The sequence below is a fragment of the Triplophysa rosa genome, linkage group LG3 (genome assembly GCF_024868665.1).
Source record: "Triplophysa rosa linkage group LG3, Trosa_1v2, whole genome shotgun sequence".
Lineage (NCBI taxonomy): Eukaryota > Metazoa > Chordata > Actinopteri > Cypriniformes > Nemacheilidae > Triplophysa > Triplophysa rosa.
In genome coordinates, this window is record NC_079892.1 from 9626760 (window position 1) to 9650008 (window position 23249).

Genomic DNA, 23249 nt, shown 5'->3' on the forward strand with positions numbered 1-23249 from the left:
TAAAAGGTCTGGACATCCACATTGCCCGCTTTCTCCAGCTGTTGTCATCCCTCATGAATTTACATTTCTTTGCCCTTTTACAACATGTGTATGGCTGATTTATTGAATGCTGAGCTACCAGCTAATGACGAATCTAACATTCAGGCGAACAAACTTTTAAATGTCACCTGACACGGATCCATACAACACACGCGGATGCTTAAATTCTTAATAAGCGCCGGCATGGATCAGCAGCGGTAGTTCAAGCTGGAGTTGATTGGAACCATGGTGCAACTCCACCTCATTATTCTATAACAATGTACTGGTACAAAGGATGAAACAAAGCAAGAAAACGCAGCTGGACCTTCATGTTTTAGTGAACCATATTAGAAAATATATTAGAGTCTTTACATGTGCAGTCATGAAAATCAATACCTGTTAGGGCTGCGCGATAATTTATCGCGATACTACTAAATCCTATTGAAATCAAGCTGGCTGCAATATGCAATGTGTCAAAAAATTAATGCGTAGCTTGTCCGTGAAGCACGTCTCTGGGATCAGTAGGAAATGCTGCTCGATCTACAAGCAGTGCGAGTTTGAGTCACTTATGATGTGCATTTGAAAAAGCAACACCCGTCAAACATAATCATTATAAATATACTTTATTATCATAAAAATACCTGATGAGGCTTGAGTAACAGTGATAAAAATATGTCTATAGGAACGTTTTATGGTCTTCTTCTGCAGTGCGTATTTGCAGTTTCCGCACGAGAGCGCCCTCTGGCTTTCGGATGCAGCAGCATTTTCCCGTACTTCACTCAAAAGCTGTGCATAAATCACGTGATAGTTACTGTCAGTTTATCGCGACAGCCCTAATACCTGTGCAGAGTAATTTGTAGTAATGACAATTTTAGAGAGATAGAGTAACTTAGGGAAGAGTTTTGGTCGGCCGTGATCCTTCTTTGTGAAAACGAAAGTAAACTTTTAAATATTAGTTCAGTACAGAGAAGGATAACAGTCCATCCGTGTCTTAATCTTTATTTGTGTTAAATACAACAAACACAGTACAGCTGTTGCTTTACACTTCATTGCTGAAAACGTCTTTCCATTAAAATGTCACTGCAAATGCTGCTCTCTGAAGGCTGAAGGTGCGCTCATCACATCACAGGGACGCAAAGCATATCTTGCCAGCTTGCTCATACATGTAATATGTAAGTAATGTATCAATACGTATTATATTCCGCCTTAAAACACCACTTCCCGAACGCTCCGCCTGTAATTCGTACATTGATGATTCCAACAATATCGTGTCTCTTATCTGTATTGGTATTGTTGTGATGTGATTCTCCTTCATTTAGAGTGATTTTTAAAAGTTATAACTTAATTATCGTTTTTCGTTATAGTGTGAACGTCCATTAAAGCTGGGTATATATCTCTCTGTTTACTATTACAATAATTAAAAAGCTATTTTTTTCATATTAATCACCAATCACACTACGCCAGGCTTGTCGGACTGGTTTGTTTGTCGGACAGCATGGCGATCAGTCACGGGGGCACCAGATATCGGCATTATGATTTGTCAGATCGCCTGTCAATCAACCTGCTTGCGAAAGGTCAATTGCTAATTCAAATCTAACCATAGCTATATAGGATTAAAGAGGTGACTGAGTGTGCTTAAGAGGATGGTTTGAGATGCATACAAGATGCAAAGTGTAAATTCATCATGTTGTTCATGACCATACTACTCTAAAACTGAACTACACCCAAAGGGGCCATTCACACAGCACGCATTTTTCAATTCCAATGCGCTACTCTTCCATTGTTTTTCTATGTAAACACACATTTGACGGAAGTGTATGACCGTTATGCTTGCATCTTGCGTCTTTTGCAACGCCTCGCACATGAGCATCCCGTTTTTAAGATGACGTGCCAAATGAAAAGAATTTTAACTTTTAAACGCAGCGCTGCTCAACAATGTCAGTTCCAAAGCAGTGGACCAATCAGAAGAATTTGGAGGCGGGGCAAGCATTGCAAACTTCTGTTTACAGTAGCAAGTTGGCATGACATGGCAACATGGTGGAGGACTCGGGCGTCTCGAGACCCTCGCGTTCGATGCTGCGCTTTATAAAACCATTCCTGAGCGCTGCGTCTCGTTTTTTTAGACGCAAAGATGCGTTCTGTGTGAATGGCCCCAAAGTCTGCACGAGAGCGAGTGAAATGATATACCCTGTGAAGACTAATATAAAGGTCCCCTCTGCTTTTGGGCAAACATGAGATCTCAGTTAGATGCCAAACGTGCTAATTACTGTCGGGCTCGACGTGCCTAATCACGCTAATCTGCTATCTGTAATTGCGATGAAAAGGGAAGTCTGTGAAGACCACCCACCACACCATCCTCTCCCCTGGGTGAAGGCTAGTGAGAGATAACACACGAGGGCAAGCCAGCTGAACAGTTTCCCATCAACCCCTGACCTTTCTGGGATGTCTTCAAAGAGTCTGATGAGAGGGTAAAAAGCCACCTGTGCTCAGGTGATTAAGGTAAAGGGCAAGGGATTAAAAAGCACTGAACTGCTTAGCGTAATTGAGGACGAGTATTCAAACAACTAACACAAAATGTACATTACATAAAAATTACAGAAAGCTAAGCAATTAGCCCTTGAAATGTGATTAGGAAGCAATGTTTGCCTCCACAGATCTGAGTATAAAGGGGATTTAGAGGAGGAGTATCATTAACAGATCTAAGGATTCCCTCACCTACAAAATCAAGGTGATAGCAAATTCACTGCTTACTTTTAGTGTTATTTTCAGATTTTTTTAAGGCAACCATATTCACTCTCATGCCAAGAAATAAATCATATAGGTGAAATGTTTAGGAGCTTAGGAAATCATATTCGTCTTTGAAAGCTCACAGACATTCACAGGAAACTATTTCAATAGCAGTCAAATTCAATAATTGCAAAATAATACATAATTGCGCGTCTTTCCTTGTTTTTTTTGGCATGTGATTTATGTGAAGATGGACATTTATAAGAAGGCCTAAAACCCTTAAGAGTTAGTCTTGGAGAAATGAATACAAACAAACATACAGAGGACAAAAACAATTTTGCGGACAGTCCAGCCTGATCTCACAGAAATCCAAACTATTTTACAAGGTTAGATATACGTATCAATATGTACAATGTGAATCATACAAAAACATATGATTATTAGAAAATCGCCATACTGAAGCCCCTCCCCTAACCCCACCCCTTAGGGATTCTCATTTCGGTTAATTTTCCTAACCGACAATCTTTATACCAACATTAAACGTTAACTGATAAGATTTTAATATTAAACTGGCATTAAATAAAAATGCATGCTGCGTCACATTTCGAAGCCTGTGGTCTCCGGAGATCGCATCTGTTGGCATCATACGCCTTCGAATGCGACCTCCGGAGGACACAGACTTCAAAAGGAGAGAGAGAGCTACAGTTGAAGAGTGTCTGTGACCCATTAAAAATGGAAAAAAACTAATTTCAGAGATTTATTTTAACGTCCAAACAGCAGCATACAGAATAGATCAACAACAGCATTTGGATTCACTCATTATCAAATTTTCACGAACCTGCAGCGTATTGGACAATGGGGAAAAACTAATATAAAAAGCATAAAATAAATATGCAAAAAATAATTAAATACTTAATAATAATTAACAAATTATGACAAAACGAAAACATAGAAGAACCGGCTAAGTTTTTTTTCCGTCAGAAAGTTTTTCTGTTAAATAAAAATAGCAGACCTACCTCAATCCAAAGCTTTGCTAGTTTTTATTTATTAAAGTAACATGTTTACAGTATGTGTTGTGGGGACAGTCTGGAGCCTGTTGACAGTTAGACCCGCGGAAGTAAACACCCTTTCAGATGGCACGGATTGACGGATGTCCCGGGAATGCAGAGATAACGCCTCGGGAAGAGCGTTTTATTTGCTTTCCACCAGCCAGGATTAATATCCAAAGAGGGCACTTGGCAATGGCCACATGTGTCTTAGCTAAACAGATATGAATCAAATCTGCTATACCCACACAAAATTCAAACATTATTTATTACTTATTCATTATTCATATTGAGTATTTTAATGTCACGTCTAAAATAATGCAGGGAAACCACGGGTCGTGCAGTTTTTCTTCTTTCCAAAGCGTAAGGGAGGCTTCCGATGCTAAGCATCCATGAGATAAGTTTATGTAAAGGATCAATTTATTTCTAGCACCAAAATTCCATTACTGTAGCTCTGCTATTCGCTTTGCTTGCCTGGGCTTTATTTCGCTGTTGTGAAGACATGCCGGGAAGACAGAGAATGAGCGCGATTGTCGCACGCCTACATTTAAAACAATGAACGTGAGCTTGATCAAAATTTACTTGTCACGATTAGTGTACAGAACCCAAACGCAGACAGTATAGCAAAGAGACTTTATATACATAAATCAAAAACCCACGAGGGGGCAAAACAGGAAATAAACCAGGAACCAAGGGAAAATAAACAATGCAAACAAACACTTACGCAAGGGGGCAAAACAAGAACGAAATCAAAACCAACAAAGCTCACTCTTTTCTGGAACAGGACAAGAACAAGGCAGACAAGGTATGAGTCAAACGGAATGAACGAGCACGGGACAAAAACAAGAGGGCTTTAAATAGGGGAGACTAACAAAGGATTATTACATAGGGCAGGTGACGGGAATCAACACTGATGGGAAGTTAAACGAGGAGTGGGGCGGGGTCAAAGACGAGACTTGAGAACGCATGACCATTGTAAACAAACAATGATCATGCGTTTCCACTAAAAACACGTGGGACTGTCATGACCCTGCCACAAGACTAGAAAATCATGACAAGGTGAGGCAGGATCATGACATAACTTGCGAGTGACGCACTCTGTTTGGAGAAGTAAAGCGCATATAAATGTGGCCTCAACATCCAGATGCATTACACTTGTCCAGTTTAGTCGAGTGGTTTGCGTGATCGGATTAATCTGTCTAAATAACGTTTTGAGGGCACACGTCATGAGTCAACACATGTAAAGCATATTTTTCTTTCACCTTACAGCAAACTAAAGAACATGTAGGCCTATGATTTATTAGTTATTTAACAACATATTATTAATCTTATTATTATTATTATTTCATATAAAAATAAACATACCTTTTAAAGCATTTAACTGATAGTATTAATTGGTCAAAATGTTTATTTTCGGTTAACGGTTAAAGGGTCAAAATGAACTTCCCTACCACCCCTAAACCTGATCTTACTGGCCGGAAAGCAAATCGTATGAATTCATGAGAAATAGGGATGTAACAATATCATAATCTCACTGTACGATAATACCTCGGTATAAAGTCCACGATGCGATATTTGTTGCAATATTATGCCAAATGATGACTTGGAAACGTGCCGTAAGCATCCTCTTTTCTTTATCCTCTAATCATAACTGTTGCTTAGAGGTATGAGTTATAGATGGGTAAAATGACCTAAAATTCCCTTTTATCAAATAAAATAATCGCACCAGATGGACCTTGACAAAGGTAACATCTATTTTTTTTCTAGCATTCTCTATGTTAGGCCCGGAAGACCTATCATTTCATAGAGTCATGTGACCATGATAATATTGATAAAATTTTGCTATTACGATAATACGATATCGATAATATTGTTACATCCCTAATAAGAAATAGCCACCTCATAAAAGTTTTAAAATACCCAAAAAAAACCTTGACATGCATGTGATTAGCAACAACTAACCTGAAGCGCATTGTAAAGCAGCTGATGTTCAAACTTCTTGATTCCCAGGATCTGCTGAAACATCTCATAAAGCTGCTCCTTGCTGAGGATAAGCTCGGACACGGCGGTGAATGGCATGCGTCCCTGTGACCTCCGCTGGTCCTCTTCTCCTTTGTAGATGGCGTCATATTTAGTGATCCAGGAGCTTAGGACGGTCTCTTTGCTCAGGCCGTCGATCTCAGGCAGGCTGCGCACGCGTCTCTCGATGTTCTTCTTGAAGACCTCGCGGAAGTCGCTGGCAGAGCAGCCTCCGCTTTGGACCATGCGAGTCACTCGCTCGCACTTCAGGAAGCCCTGCCAGAAGAAACAGTGACAGATATAGTTTATCTGTACTCTTTCGTCACAAAATAATCCAAGACATTATTAAAAGACATGATGTTTTCGTGATATTTTTCTACAAATAACCTCTACATGAATATGCTTACTGAATAAACATACATGACATGTTTATATTTTAAGCAATACTTCTCATTAATAAATTGGTTTATAAATTCTGGATTCTGCTGAGCTTGTCACAGTGCATTATGGAAATGGCTTCTCTATGAAAAAGCACAGAACTGACCTGGGTCAACAAGTGGTTTTATCCATTCTGTGATAGAGATAAATCACAAACTGTATTTCCCAAGGAATGTATTAAAGCAAAAGAAACAACATCTCAGTTTTAGGAAAGTTGCTGATGCTTATGAGATAGCAAAATGCCCCTCTGAGAGAGTGACAGATCTACACACAAAAACACTTCACCACTTTTCACTTAATTCTTTTTTTAGTGACCTAAATATCTGGGGGAACTGAAGTTGCTGAGGCGTGTCGGAAGCAGCAGATGGAGACGAATCGCACCTCCTAACTGCGAGTAATGGAGCAGAACAAAGACACTTCAGCTGCCTCGTCTCAAGGAGGCGGGGGAATAAATCTGTCGAAAGCATCGTGCTCTGTCGAGAGAGATCGGAGCACAACGGGAAGGGAAATTCTCATATGGGGAAATTCCACACACAGCATTTATAGCAGCAGGGATTAAGGATTTTTGTAATCCGTCGAGTGTTTTAAAACAGGTTTTTAAAAATAACAGATCAAATGACATAAGAGCCTGGACTGTGTATAGAAAATACCATCACACCTTAGTTGACAGACAGAATACATGTCAATACAAATCCTTATAAACATGATCAACACCTTGTTAAAAAAGGAATATTCAGTCATGTCTTACTCATGTCTCATAGCTTTTAAGATTTATGCTTTTTGAAAGACATATGACTATATACTTAATATGGATGGAAAAAAGCGTCACAAAAAAAAAGTTTTTTTTAAAAGTGTCACGTTGGTTTTAAACAATGTGAGGATGAGTAAATTATGCTACTTGGGGTAAATTCTTCTAAAAGAAAAATGCGAAAACAGAGACACTGCAGTGTTTCTTAGTATGTGATTAAGTCAAGGAGTGCCTTGCTTTTTCATAAAGAAAAATGTTTCTTTCCACTTTTTCCATGCTTCAAAAAATACAAAAAACACACAGGTGAGGTGAGAGACATGGCACGCAACTACCTGTTCATTCCAGTGCCATTTAAAAACCGACACTATCTATACTGGACATGAGCAGCATATTGTGACTTATCATAAGTCAACCGTTCTCATTATAATCAAAGAACTGTCTGCACTGGAAGCATCTGATGCAACTTTAGTTGACCAACATCTGTTCAGCTCATTTTTTAACAACTTGCCATATCGACCATATCGAATTTTCATTACTGTAATAAGAACATGTCATTTGCATAACTGTAATACAGTAATAATAATCTGACAATCCTCCTGTCTGTAGACGGTTTTATCGGACGCATGTGCCTGACCCCAAGTTAACTTCTGGTCTGTGTTTGTTGATCGGTATGGCTAATTATATAACTATTTATAATTTATATGAATATTTGACTGTATAATAATTGTATTAAATGAACAATTTGTTCAACTTTATTGAATATAACTTTTTTTAAATAAACAATGTGTTGAATGGGGCGTGTATCTTTGTCGCATTTAAGTTTAGCCAAGTAACGGTTCTTCGACTGGTAACTCTAGCTAGCAAGTTAAAATGATGTCTAGCCAATGTAATTTACTTGTCATTTCTTTTGATTGTTTTCAGAAAAAATCCACAGGGACTCTATTCTTTGCGCATGTGTTCCGGAAGTTAAGTTTGGGCCACAAAAGCGCGCATTGCCAGGTAACGTTTGTTAATGTTTTCTTTAAAATCGTCTATATATAAAAAGTTTTGAGTAATGAGAACAATACTATGGTCACACTAGACTTTTAATTCCATTTACTTCTATTTACAGTATATGCATGCAAATGCAACAGATCGGAAACGCAAGCATGTGCAGAAAAAAATGCATTTTGATACGTTCCAAAGGTCAAGTTTGGTGAACTCTGACCTGCGAATTTGTATGACGTGATGATGCAAGACCAATAGAAGATCGATGCACCACATTGTGACCTTTTCAATTGGAGGAAATGCTAATAATAACATCACACAATGGAATTTTGTCCAATACAGCTTTAAATTTATAAAAACAACAGAGGAGTGAGGAGGTTTACAACACCGTGAGGAGGTTTACAAATTTTCCATTGCCATGAAAATGATACCATAAAAGATTATTTTCTATTGTACCCAATTTCCTGGTTTGATTTGATTTGTTGGGTGATATATGTCCCGGACAACTTCTAGACAGTTTTACGAGCTTTCAAAGACATGACTGAAAGCACCAGCGAGGATGCCCATTAAATTTCCTATAAACATTCACTGTTTACCAGGGAAAGCAAATGCTAAATTCACATTAACTGACAGTGAAAACCTGAAATGGACCTTGAGCACTTAGTTCCACTTTAAAAGCTAGACAGCAAAAAAAAGGTTTCAATATGTAACTCACTTTCATTCCCCACCCCCCTCGTACCCATCCGTACACGCCGATGATTTATTGATTATGAGCGCTGGAGTACTCCAGCGGCACGGATTCATAACTCAAGTATCTAAAAAAAATGTATCTACAGACTGTTGCTGCCGAAACGCGCTCTATACAATGCTGTCTAATGCCTCCATTTTACGATGGTGCAAATGTCAAACATTATTACTAATGAATCGGCCACCAAGGGATTTCCTCCTTCCCTGCTGCTTAACTTAATTGGCGGTTTAAAATCTCATTCAATTATTTATAACCGACGGTGTGCTGAGCTGCTCTCTGTCTGCATTGGAGAGATTAATAAGATACAGAGGCATTTGCAGCCCGTGTGTAATTAAAGCCGATACAAGGATTTAATCTCGGCAGAAGAATGGAAAACATTGTAAAACAGACTGTAGATTTAATCACGCAGGTTTGGGAATCACGGGCAACCTGCCTTCATGACAACAAGGCGCAGGTTATGAAGGAAGACTATGAGGTTATATGAGCGTATTTGATTTTGTTTGGGGTGGCGTGTCTACGATAAACAAGAGGTGTGATTATGAGCGTGTGGGAGGGAGGCGGCTGGAAGCTGATAACAAACACCAGTGTAGTGATGACAAATATTTTTTTTATGAGAAGTAATTTGCATCTATGTTAGAACCCGATAAATTTACAGTCACACTGTTTTAAAACCTTTTAGTGAGCTACCTACTTAGGGACCATACAGTAGGCATGCTCCCAAACAAACAGAAAATAAGAACACCAACCAAAAGAATTGATGTTCCAGCATTGTATAAGTGAATGTTTTTGGTTTAATTACATATTCTAAGTTTAAGATGATACGTTTTTATTTATTGGGGCTGCAAAGCAATGGACTCTATACAAAGGGGGCCTTACAACAAAAAAGTTTGAGAACCACTGCACTCCACACTCCACCAGTACGTGTTTCAACAAGTATTTCTCTCTGTCAACACAAACTATGAATGACAAACTAACACCTCTCCCCAACATTAAAGTTTCACCGAATAGCTTCATGAAGAAAAACAAGCCTGAGGTGCATTACATTGATATACCTGAGCTGTCAACGGCCAGTAAAAGTTAAAGATTGTTTATAGTAAAAGAGCTGACTCACAATCTCTGGTTAAAAAATATCTGTGTGACTGACCGTACCGTTCACTTCCTCATGAATAAAACATACCTTGCTTTTCATGGGGCTGAGTGAAACATTTAAAAACTACTCTCTCTCTCTTTCTTTCCTCACTAACCTGTTCTCTAGCATCTAGACAGCATTACTTGTGACCAGTGTTGGGCAAGTTACTCTGAAAAAGTAATCAATTACTAGTTACTAATTACATATTCAATAGTGTAATTAGATTACTATACAAATTACTCACTTCAAAAAGTATTTAGTTACTTATTACTAATTACTTTCTATATCAACCTTGATTAGTTAAGTGATTCAAGCATAGACATGAAAGGCTCTTTTAATTCATTCAAATAAATAATATAAAACTACATAAAGTACTCTTATTAACTGACCAAAGTATTTTTTGCATTCTTTTTTTGCATTTTTTGCATGGAAGTTTGGGTCAGTGGCTCACCCGCGACAACGAGATGCCACATCATGTGGAGTGCTGCCCGGATTTTAAAGTTAGACTTTGAATTTTGATGTCAATTCCACTATTGCACACACAAATATTACACAAAGTGTTTAGTTTAATTACATCAGAAGTAATTGTAATTAAATTACAGATCCCTTAAAAGAGTAATCCCTTACTTTACTTTTTCATGGGAAAAGTAATTAAAATACAGTAACTAATTACTTAGTAACTAGTTACACCCAACACTGCTTGTGACTAGGATCTGGCTTGAGATGAGAAAAAAGAAAAACCTGTAGACTTTCTCATCCTGTGCTTTCAGTGCACCAATTCAAGACCTTTTGTTTGATTTCAACACGCAATTCTCTGAAACATGTTTTTTTGGATAAGAATATTGAGTCGTTTCACCCGCTACTCCATTCATGTCTCTAATGTGTATGTTCCTTTTCACAAATTGACTCGAGCGTTTTTCTTATCAGGTTTCCTGTGAACAGCAGTTCTGCCCTTAGTCTTCCTCCCGGCAGCCCTTACCTCACATCTGAATGGAAATCTGTGCTGCTTATCCAGCTCCAACGACAACCTGTTCCTATGCTTTCCTTGAACTCTGATGGGGGAAACACTTAGGACTGAATCCTAACAAGCGACTAGACATTTGTAGGTCCATGCTGAACATAAAAATGAGACTGGAGCAATCGACACAATCAATCACAAATAACAGCCAATCAAAACAAAGCTTTGACAGATTTTCTCAGTTCTGAAGGCTGCCAAACAATGAACACAAACTTTAATTTTCAAGACTTTCATGATTATACCCCAGATTGCTGTTATGATTTTTGTTGGGTGACTTTGTTGAGGAAAGCGTCAGTATACATATTACACATTGCGTCTTTAGTTGTGTTTAGGTAAAGTGATCATTTTGTTTCATTCTGTGAACTACTAGCAATATATTTCCCAAAGTTCAAATAAAAAAGTTCTATTTGCATATATTTTCAGAAAATGAAAACTGGAGAACAGGTCAAAATGACAGAAAAGATGCTCTGTATTTTTCAGACCTCAAATGCTGCAAAGAAAACTAGTTCATATTCACTTTTAAGCAATACAACAGTAATATTTGTAATATTCCAAGTATTTAGAAAAAGTTCAAAAATATTTTTGTGATAACCTTCAATTTTATCACAATTTTAATGCGTCTTGTCATGCTGTCAGTTTTTCATATTGCTGTTGGGTGACTTTATGTCACTCCTTAGGTTTGATTTTGTTCAATTCAACAGACACTGGACTGGAATGGACACAATACATCTAGAAATGTTGGTTAAATGAAAATTTGGAAAGGTCTCTTGAATTTTTCCGCGGCTGTATGTCAACCTGCTGCCAGTTTGAACAAAGTCTAAACATGCAGTGCAAGTTTCCATTAAAACTCAGCCATGGCAATGGAAAGGGACCTAATGTCAAACTGTGCAACCACTGTGCAAGACACAAAACCAATGCAGAAAGCTTCAAGAATGGAAAAAGAAAAACAAAAGGACCAAATGTGAACGACTGAGCAGTAATAATCCATAGAGGATCATGACACGGTGCAACCTTGTGAGTTGCAATGCATGATGGGAGGAACTCAGGAATAGGTTTACTTTTAGTACAGTATATGTAAATGGCCCTCCAAAAAAATCCAAATCAGGCCTGTGGTGTTTACAGTGAATTTTGTGACACTGAATGAAAAGAAGCTAACAAGGAAACGGTATGTGGCACGAGTCAGAAACAGAACTGTGTAGAGTTGTATTAGCCATTCACAAAGAGAGGTTTTGAAGGAAAGAACAGCTGAACAAGAGAAAGTAATTCAAAACAGACCAGGAGAAGTGGGGAAAAACAGGAAAAAACTTTACTTACAGCTCTGACACCCTTCAAAGTCGCCGCCTGCAGCTGCTCTGTTTGCAATGCTGTCAAACAATAATCCAATTGAGAACCTCTGGGTGGTAAACACCAGAGTTAAAATCAGTGTGTGAGAGAAAGTGGTAAAGCGATGGGGACAAGGGAACAAAAGAATATCAGATCATGACAACCTCAGGCTGACTGTGTATAAAATTATTCTGGTCTGGCTAAAGGGCAATAAGCTTACAACAAAACCAACACGTCAGGACCTGAACTATTGTGTTTGGGCTTATTCTGCTTGTTTAAGAATGCCTCTATTTCCTTAGACACTCAGATTTAAAAGTCAGACGCTGAGGGGCTACTTCAAACAATCCGAGACTTAAACTCGACTATAGAACCAAATCATTACATCAAACCCTTTGTGGTGCGAAAGTGCTGATATTTTGTATACTGTAACAGCACTGGGACGCTTCACTGTTTGTAAATTTCTGCTTGTCTGTGTTTTCTCTCAAAAACAAAAAAACTCAAATCTACATATTATGTCAATGTATGCATTTATTTGTTTGGTTAATACTAGAGATGCAACGATACTAAATTGCTCCACCGATATGATAACCAATTTTGCCGATACCAATTTTGAAGATTAAATAAAAATGTATTAATTTTTTGAATGTTAAACAACTATTAATATTGAACATCAAACTTCTGATGTTTCTTAACATTTTCTACATATAATCTTCAGTATTGAGCACAAATTCCTTTCATTTTCCTGTCCTCTTTTGATTGGCAGAATACATCGGCCCTGATAATCGGCTGTTTGCAGCCTATAGCCGATAGTGTGAAAAATTGCTTTTATTGACCGATACCGATTATTGGCTGATTCTCTAGTTAACATGCACATGTTATTAAATAATGTACAGTCAGACAGTCATTGTTGCAAAATAAAGCTGCATTACAATTTACATCAGGGTCAGGTTTACTTTGCAATAATGACCATCTCACTACGCTGCTCATCACTTAATATATAATATCTGTATTAAAAGTACTGTATAACTATGACTACAATAATTTTATGACAACATTCTTTTGACCAGACAGAGAGAAACCTCTACCCCTTGTGGTCTATAGGTTTTGTGGGCAGTGTTATAAAGGGATACTTCACCCAAAAATGACCTTCGAGTTGTTCCAAATCTGTATAAATTTCTTAATACTGATGAACTCAGAGAAAGATATTTGGAAGAATGCTTATAACCAGACAGATTTTTCCCCCCATTGACTACCATAGTAGTAAAAAATACATGGTAGTCAAAAGTGCCCCAGAACTGTTTGCTGTCCTACATTCTTCAAAATATCTTCTTTTGTGTTCAACAGAACAAACAAAATGATAAAGTAATTCTTTCTATTACAGGTGAGTCAAGATCTGTTTGGTTATAAGTATTTCTCTGTGTTCATCAGAACAAAGAAATGTATACAGATTTGGAACAACTCGAAGGTGAATAAATGATGACAGAATTTTCATTTTTGGGTGAAGTATCCCCTTTGATAACAATAAAAAAGCTCTGCCACATCACACAATCGACCATCTATAAAGTGGAGTTCATTTCTTCATAACTTACAGCTGACACTGCAGCCAGTCATTACAGCCAAAAGCCTGACTTCATTACCTAATCACAACACTGTAAATCTCTCAGCCTCTCAACGCTAATTTCCCGGCCCGTCTGCCCTTGTCGAGCACGGCTGAAATAATTTTCCTAAACAGGCTGAGAATATAAGCGAAGTGACCTGCAGGGAAGCCTAATACAGTTCTCATCGGGCATGATTGGCTATTTTTCTTGCAACAAAAGATGGAGGTCAGGACATTTTATTACATTTACTGGCAGTGAGTTTGAAATTGGACAGTTTAGGCTGGCTGAGTCGAAATCAAGCGATGAAAGACCTGGAAGGCATTAAAGAGGGTAAAGCCTCAGATAAATACAGGCAGTGTGAACAGCAGGGACCGTTCTTCTTAAAAAAAGTGATTTTCAGATGAAATGAAAAGGTTTAAATTAGTTTCAACCAAATCTTTTTCAAGACCACAGCGATTCCAAGTTTTAAATGGATGTGATTTCCACATCTAATTTAAATTTAAATAACTGCTTCAGGAGTGAAATGAGAGAATTAAGCAAAAAAAGCCTGAATAATACAGTCGTCTTAACTTAAGCAAAACCTTACAACCAAGTGAACTGAAAGTTAAAGGTCAAATATTGAGTTACACACCCCAAGATAGAGTTCATTCTCCCCCTTTATCTATTTCGGGCTCCCAATTTCCCATGACCTTTCAGATAACGTTTTAATTCCACCATGGCTTTTTCACTGAAATGTTTTTCTAGTGTGTATTCTCCAGACTTACACCGTGTCTACAATGGAGGCGACCGGTGCGACGCGACACGACAAAAGACATTAGAAACGCATTAGAACCCATTATAATTTAAAATTTTGTCCACACCGGCTGTGTCGCGCCTGTCGTGTCCGGTGTACTGTAGACACAGTGTTACGCCCCGTTCAGACCGCCAGCGACACGCAACGCGAGACTATGTCATTCATTTCGATGGAGAGCCGGTGACACGAGCAACAGTGACCGTTGGCGACAGGAAGTGGGCGTGTCTAGTGACGCGACAAAGTTGAGATTTGCTCAACTTTATGCAAATGATGAGCGACTTTCGGGAGCGACTACCAATAGGAGTAAAGCAGTGGAGCTCACGTCATCCATCTCTCGTCAGTTACTGCAGGGCTTGTTTATGAATGTTACTAGAGCAATCAAAGCTAGGAACGCCGCTGGCTGTCTGAATGCATCTTTAAATAGCTGTATAGCTGTCCACCATGTAAGCTATTGGGAGTAAAATAAACTTAAACGGACTGTATTTAAATATTTTCTAAAGAAAATGCGAGTGGTACTTGCCTATGCCAGAATGCAACATTTCCAAGTAATTGCTAGAGTTCAGTGTTTTTTTAGCATGTTGCTATGCAATAACAAAAGTTTTAAGGCACAGATACCTAACACCCCAAGACCCCACCACTAAGTGTCTGTGATGTTTTGATCCTTCCGGTCCTTTTTTCTATTGGAATCTAGGAGATGCTTCAATACAATTTCAATACAAGTGTATGATATTTTGATTTTTTTAAAGGGCAAAAGCAAAATCTCATTACCATTTCAATCCTCTACCTAAAATCTCGCCTTCCACTTTTGTTTCAGTAACCCTGATCTTTGTCCAGTAGCCCAACATCACCCCAACCTTAATCACGATTCTTATATTTGATTAGGGAAGGCTGATGTCGTAATTTATCAAAACAGCTCCATGGCAACATATTGACAATACACAGGATGGTTGATGACAGGGAAGAACATGGCAGCTCTTCTTTTCGCACACAAAAGCTCTATTATTATAACTGACGATGATTTGACAGGTCCTCAGAGAGCAATAATAGGAAGTGTGTTTTGAATCGCTGCCTTGCAGATCTTAGTGTCTGCACAGAGCATCTTAACTTGCAAATAGCAAGTGCCGAACAGCTTTTTATCTGGCCTTATCTGGCACGAACAATAAGCAACATCTGCAAATTCAGTCTTTCAGCTGTTTTTAGGGAGACAGACTACTGGGAAATAATAAACAGGCTACAAGAAATGTGGTGGCAGCTTATATATAATAATAAATGAATAAGAAAGAAGCATAATTTTCCATAAATTCAAGCCTTGGGCCTACATTTTATAACTGAAGAAGTTAAATTGATTTACAAATATTGCAAATAAGATTTTCACGAATTCTAAGAAGTTGCAAACTTGTAAATTATTCTTAATGTTAATGTTGAACCCATATTTGACTGTTAATACAATTACATTTAGTCATTTATCAGACGCTTTTATCCAAAGCGACTTACAGATGAGGAAAACGATGGAAGCAATTGGAACAACATAAGGACAACAAAAAGCATAAGTGCAATAAAAAACTGGTCTCATATAGCCTACCACAGTATACAGAGCTAAGTTTTAATAAAACAGCAAGTGGATCAAAACTGATCAATGTTATAGCAACGTAGACAAAACAAAATGTTTACATCAGTGGAAAGTCGTCAAAGTGATTCAAATATATTTAGATAAAAGAGGTCCTCTCCCTATTAGGTTCCCTACCTACTGTCCCTACTTCCTATACTTTCATATCTAAATAAAAGCACAAATGCCAAACTGATCACTAAAGAATAACATGCGCAATATTCCGACTTTACTTTTACTCAAAAAGCCAAAGCAAAAGAAAATAAATTCGCTTTAACATCGCCGTCAAAGATGCTGACCTCTCGGGCCTCTAGTTTCTCTGGTTTTATCTATGCAAGAGCTCTACAATCTCTCCCACGTCCAGCGGATCCACTAAAAATATCTCTGTGGAGGAGAGGACATCTGCGGGGACTAATCCTCCGTCTTTAATTCACAGCACATTCTGTCATAATCAATGAGAGCTGTGATGGCAGGCAGCTCTTGTTTGACTGACACATTAATGAGAGTTATGACTGCACTGTGTAGATGACGGCTACTTTTTTGTATCGCTAGCGTCGTTTCATCATATTTGGCGGTTGGAGAGAATGCCATCCCTTGAGTGTTTTATTGAATTTCTCATAAACGGTTTAAGAGATCACAAAAACGTGACCCCCCTGTATCACTGTGACTTGTGCAACTCTCAATAATATAATCAGAAACCTTGAGAAAATAGTGTGCAGACTTTCCCAGTTTAAAATCCCAGTTTAAACAAAAAGGTCTGAACTCGGCAAATCTGACTGAAATTTCATTCAATGTTGAAGTAAACACTACACAGCAAAATCGACAGTGTTAAAAAGGGTCAAATTAACTCTCACAGTGTTTATATAATCCACACTTTGAGAGTGTGGATTATATATACACCATGAGTGTTAATTTGACCTTTTTTTCACACTGTAGATGTGATTGCTTATTGCAGTTGGGACTTACTGTGCTTTTGTTCACTGGGAGGCAGGAATAACACCATCACTGCATATCTGATGTGCTACAGGACAAAACAAACGGTCTTATACTGCATATGAGAACAGAGGCTGTGTTAACTGAAAATGTATATCATTAACCAAAGTAACAAAGCTTGGTAATCCCAAATGCAACATTCAGACTTTAGCAAGTCAATTCTCATTTTAAATACCTTTATGTAGTACTCTCTCGCTTTGAAAAACAGCTCAAAGCATAAGAACACCAATGTTTTCAAATTAAACTGTCGGATAATGATTATTTGGAGCAACCTTTCTGCTCATGTGTTTCCTTCCCAGAACCTGAATTACAATAAAACAATTACACTGACATCTCTATAAAAGAGGCACAGACACGTCTGTCTGAAAATGCTGTCTGTGTGAAAATGTTGGTGTTCAGTGTACATTCTGTATCTTCTGCACCACCAGTCGGAATGATTATAAAAATGTACCTGGTGTAGCTAATCTCTCTGTCCCTAAACTCTCAGATGCAACAGGTTGCTTAGTAACCTGGTCTGTCCTCATAAAAATCTGCTGTACTCTCTGCGTAGATGTATTAGATGTTTTGAGATGACCCTCGGTCCGGCTCGGCAATAGGCAGAGGTTACGCTAATTGTCAGAACCAGTGCAGCATTCTGTTGCCTCAGTAAAGTTCACAAAGGCCTCTGGAGATCTGAGTTAAATAAAAACGAAATAGCTTAATTTAAGTTCCGTGCACCTATAATGAAGTACAGACTATTAACACACTGAACAATAAAAAAGAAATGGTAAAAATTCTAAATTAAACACGTATAAGTGGTAAACATTCCACACCAACCAATAAGTAAGACTCCCCTAATGAGTGCATTAAAGTTTCAGGTGAGGGATTTTTCATGGGAACACAATGGAAGATTGGCCAAGTAAATTAAACCATTTCCCTTAAGAACACTTTTAATACATTTTAATACTGCTAAAACTGTGGAAAGAAGTGATTGTGGCACTTAAATGATGTGAAATGTTAAGATATCACAGCTGTAAAAGGAAGATGTCTGGAGTCTCACCCGTTTCGTAACTCTAACCCCACCTGTTCATGTTCTAATGCATATGAACTCTGCTCAATACTGTTTAAAATGATAGAGGTCAGCTGTTTGAAGGTGTATCTGTACAACATAAAAAGGTTGGTATTTTTCAATGAGGTCTATGATTACTTTCAAAACAGTCAATAAAGTCTTTGCACATAATAAACTCTTAATGCTGTTTTATACTCCTGCGTCCGACCCGGCATACAACACTGTTGAAAGCATAAATAAAAGTTCAAGCATAGAAACAGTGATATATATGGTATGGTGTTAATGAATAGAGTTTAACAACTAGACACAGGCAAGCCACCATAAGTGTGCAAACTAGGGTTGGATGATGTTTGTCTACCAAATTGGCATCGGACGATGCCTACAGTGAAACATCGCAATGGACGATGACATCGGGGGGCGGGGCGAGGCGGGGGTTGAGGGTATATCAGTTTGCTAGATGGCCATCTGCCAAAACATTAAAAACAATTATATCAGGGCTCCAGACTGCGACCAAATCGCATTTTGCGACCAGTTTTCAAGTACTCGCACATGTACAACTTGCAAATTTGGAATTTCTTCCAGTTGTTATTTCATGTGGAAAGACGAGTAGATCTTGAGCCCACCAGTGTAGGCTGTGTGTGTGATTAGTCAACTACACGAGTCACGCGGCACTGATGTTTCCTGCTGCCATTGCGGACGCGCACAGTTCAGGTCGTCATTGACAAGTTTACACACCCACAACGTGAGCGCATTACTAGGATTCACTGTTTGCTTTCACTTTCTACGTCCGTCTCCTGCGCACACGTGGCAGCTTCCAAATCATACTCAACCGCGGATAAGCGCGAATGGATGAGCTCGACACAAATGCGCAGAATGTCATACTGTGGACTCCAATGTCAACATTTGTCTTGGGAATGTGCTGTACGTGTACGCGGACGACTGCTGTTAGCCATCAGCGATGGACGATGTCATCGTTTATCGACCCAACCCTAGTGCAAACAGCATTTGAAATCTCAATTAACAATATTTAATTATATTAAAATAATATTTAACAATATGATTTAACCACCGAATCCACCTATAGCAACTATTGGCACATTTAGCAACTTAGCTGACATATAGTACAAGTAAGAAATTTGGAAACATTTACTCATTCTTTATTTAGATTTTTTCGACTTTTTTGAATAATAGTAAACTCGCCAAAACTATGAAGGACAACTGTAACTGTGGTCTCGTACCATAAAGCATCACTTGTGTGAGCTCTTTGAAAAAACATATGCAGTCACACACACACACACACACACACACACACACACACACACACACACACACACACACACGCACGCACACACACGCACACGCACAAAGCTATTGATTTTATATGGCAGAACTGCAGCTGACAAAGCACTCTTGTAATCAGTTGCATAACTGTGTTTCATAAGCAGAAAAAATACATTTCTCGCTGTGTGAAATTTAAGTGACAACCATCGGCGAAATGTTAATTATTTTTAAATTAGTCTATAATTTATTAAACCGCATACATCCTGGATGTCAAAATAAGGAGTAAGAAAATGAATCAATAAGCAAGCAGTGCAGATGGTGGCTTTGGACACGAGAAGCAGCACAAGAGACAAACAGTTTATGAAGATGCATTAAGTAATCGACTAGCCAGAAAATCTGGATTAATTGGTCACTATAAAACTGTTCTTGTAAGCAGATTTTGCCATATAATTGTACTTTTGTCTTCCAAGGAAAGAAACAACAGCATATGGAACAAATTTAAAGTTTGCAAATAACAAAAGAAGTCTTATTTTCAATACATTATTCTTTCAATGATTTCTCACTGCACAAACCCAAGGCTTATGCTACAGTCTGTTTACAAACCCAAAACAAAAGCTTTGTCGATGACTAACCCTCATATTTTAGAATGATAATCAAAACCCATGCAGCTGGATGCATGTCACTAGTGGCGTACCGCATGCTAATTTTTTTTTTGTTTTTAAATCCGAAGTGTTGCTTTGATATGTGCGGGTTGGCCAGTGAATGACAATTTGGAACTTTGATCCGCAAAGCCCTAGTCCTCCACATCTGCATGAGACTATCAGAAGTCACTTCAAAGAGTTGCGTTCCATCCAGTCTAATTAAAAGACCCAAGAGTCAACTGATGTGATATGATGATCCTATTAGAATATGATAGGCATATCCAGAAAAAAAGAAAAGAATTTACCAGAGAGAGAGAGAGAGAGAGAGAGAGAAAGTGATGCAAGACGGACAGACACAAAGACTAAAAAGAAAGTTGTGAACAATACAAGACAAAAGAGGTGCAATACTGATGATGTTTGATGTCACATTAATGTGGTCTAAACCATTGGAACATCTGTTGTTCCTGTTCATTGGAAATTCTGCATGTCTTATCGTTATAAAAACATGAAAGACATGACTAAAGATTTTATAAAAGTGGGTGTGTGGAAGAAAAACGTACGGCACAGGCCAGAAGAGCCCACTCAAAACTCACAGATCAGAAGCATTTCTTACATACAATAATTCAGTATGCTAAAAGGTGGCAAAATGCCCTTGATATGTTTCTTCCTTTTGCCTCGTTTATTATAAAAATGTATTCCTGTGTTGGTTTGAGAATTCAAGCGTGTGAATAGTGAATGAATAGCTTTTTACTTTCCAAACTGAAAACACTGTTCACATGTCATTCTTAATAAAAAAATCAACACCCAAGAGTGAACATTGCTAAAAGGGTTTGTTTTCATGAGAAGGTTTCTGCATATTGTTCAAAACTGTGAATGAATGAAAAACTGGGCCTGAAGCCTGTGCACATGTAGGCACATAACACGAGACCTAGTTACAGATCTATGTTATAAATCACTTGAAGACAATAATTACATAAAATGATGAAATGCAAAAGGTCAGTATATGGACCTCTGCTTTCATTAACATTTCAGCCACATCGTAATAGGCGCGCAAAGTCTATTTGAAGATGTGGTGATCAGAGAGTCTTACCTCATAATAACTGCGCACAGCGTTGCAGAAAGCCTCGTCTGCCACGATCTGAGTCTCTCCCTTCAGGAAAGCCTGGAAACGTTCTTTCACCACCTGCAACTGCTGCTTGTTCAGCTGGGAAAAGAAGAAAAGACGTAGAATCAATCGCTGAAGGTTTATTAGTGCTATCATTTGAACAAACCCAAATGTCTGGCCAGCTCATTTACGTGTGCTATCCTGTTTATTCAGTGCCTTTTCTCAGTACTTAAAGTGGCGAACTAGTTACCTTCAAATGCCATTAAACAAACATTTTATTCAGGTACTCTCAGACGGCATGTCCACCTTCCATTCACCGAATGCCTGATGCATTTTGCAAACAAAAACGGGGTGGCTTAAATTGCCCGTTTCGTTCTAATTGGCTGGTTTTAGGTGTTTTTCCAGAAGTGATGGCACCTTTTTATAAGTCCGCTGGGAAATGATTTTGTGCCCAAAAGATAATGGGTTCTCTTCAAACTGTTGATCGGTATTGACTGTGTTTACCTGGAGGTTAGAAATGACTGTAGAAGAAGGCTGATCACAGTATAATGCATTTAGCAGTCTTAGTTTCTGATAACTCCTTATTAATGCAACATAATTCAGAAGGGTGGGAACGAAGCACAAGAGAATTAATTGAGTGACTAAACCAATGAAAGGTTTATTCTAAAGAGAAACCAGCTTTGTGGCTAGCACTTAGCATGCGGGACCGGACAGTGTTGATCCGAACCGAGGCTATGCTAATCACCGACACGGAGCAATACGCCTCACGGTTATTCCCAGAGACGGCCCTCAGCCATGGTTCCAACTCCTTATCCTCCAACCATTTGCACGAAAACTTGCATTTCCCCATTAGTCAACGATGTTGTTTAACAACCGGGTGTAAATGGACCTCCCACTATTCGCCTACGTAATTATTAAATTCAGGCAAACTTTAGCATATGACCTCTTTGGACAAATATGACAAGATGATACACAATTTAATACCTAGGAAAATTGCATTTAAGACTTTTAATACTTTTTAAGGGCCTTAATTTTTCCTAAATTGATATTGATTTATCAACTTTTAATACTTTTTAAGATCCCGCGGACACCCTGATTATAACCAAACACAGACTGGAAGTTATCTTCATGCCATGCGTGTGCATCCGATGAAACCGTCTATAGTTCTGCGGCCTTGTCGATCATTCTAATCTCACTTGAAGATTTTCTCTCCTGTACACCTTGTGCTTCCTTCTAGTTTATATTATTGTGTACATGTCATTTACAACTGAAGCGTTTGAAATGGCTTTCCATACAACTATTCTGCAAAAGAGTTTTTTACATTCTTTAATGTGGTTCCAAGGTTGTTGCATAATCACCTAAATTCATTTTAAAGGAAAAAATGTTTTTAAAACAGCAATTTTAAAAATGGCTTTCTTCTCATAAAAAACATTAGTCTTGCCCTTTGATGTGTTTCTGTTTGGTGTATTTCCAATCAATTTACCCACAGGGGTGGAAGTGGGGTGGGGGGTTCAACTGCTTTGGCAATCACAGCTATTACCTGCTTTTCTTAGTCATAATCACACTTGTGACTCATCAAAAACTGACAACCAGAATAACCATTTCAAAAACAGGCTTTGGCGTAGACCTCGTGTTGAGCTTGGAATTCTCAAACATAAGGAGCGTGTCACACATCAAAACATTATTCACGCCCTCCTCCTCTCATATAAACAATCGACACAAACACACAGACACAAACAATTCTGATGCATGAGGGCATTATGTGGGCTATGTGTGTCTCCTGCATATGAATGTAAGAATAGAGCACTGTGTAGCGGACGATGTGTGACCGATGAATGAATGCATAATGAATTCAAGATTCGTCTGGAAATAAAGCCTCAACACACATGCAATATGAGGTTCACGTGCACAGCTCCATACATTCATTCTTGGAAGGACACATGTGATTCCCGAGGTATGTGAATCCCGAGGCATGAAAGACAC

At 38.4% G+C, this 23249-nt stretch overlaps 1 protein-coding gene and 1 long non-coding RNA gene across 8 annotated transcripts in view; one reads left to right on the top strand and one right to left on the bottom strand.

The window, feature by feature from the left end:
* cadps2 (Ca++-dependent secretion activator 2) overlaps positions 1-23249 on the bottom strand; it is a 119059-nt gene that overhangs the window by 74904 nt on the left and 20906 nt on the right. For all 7 annotated transcript variants that reach the window (XM_057329190.1, XM_057329197.1, XM_057329196.1 and 4 more), the window contains exons 2-3: positions 21252-21365; positions 5754-6086 (exon numbers count right to left, since the gene is read on the bottom strand). In XM_057329190.1, the coding sequence (XP_057185173.1) occupies positions 5754-6086; positions 21252-21365 (447 nt within the window). The remainder of the gene's footprint in view (positions 1-5753; positions 6087-21251; positions 21366-23249) is intronic.
* Positions 858-11275, top strand: LOC130551530 (uncharacterized). Its single transcript, XR_008962626.1, has 4 exons — positions 858-1190; positions 6560-7664; positions 7918-7995; positions 10788-11275. It is a non-coding gene; the product is annotated as an uncharacterized LOC130551530 (long non-coding RNA).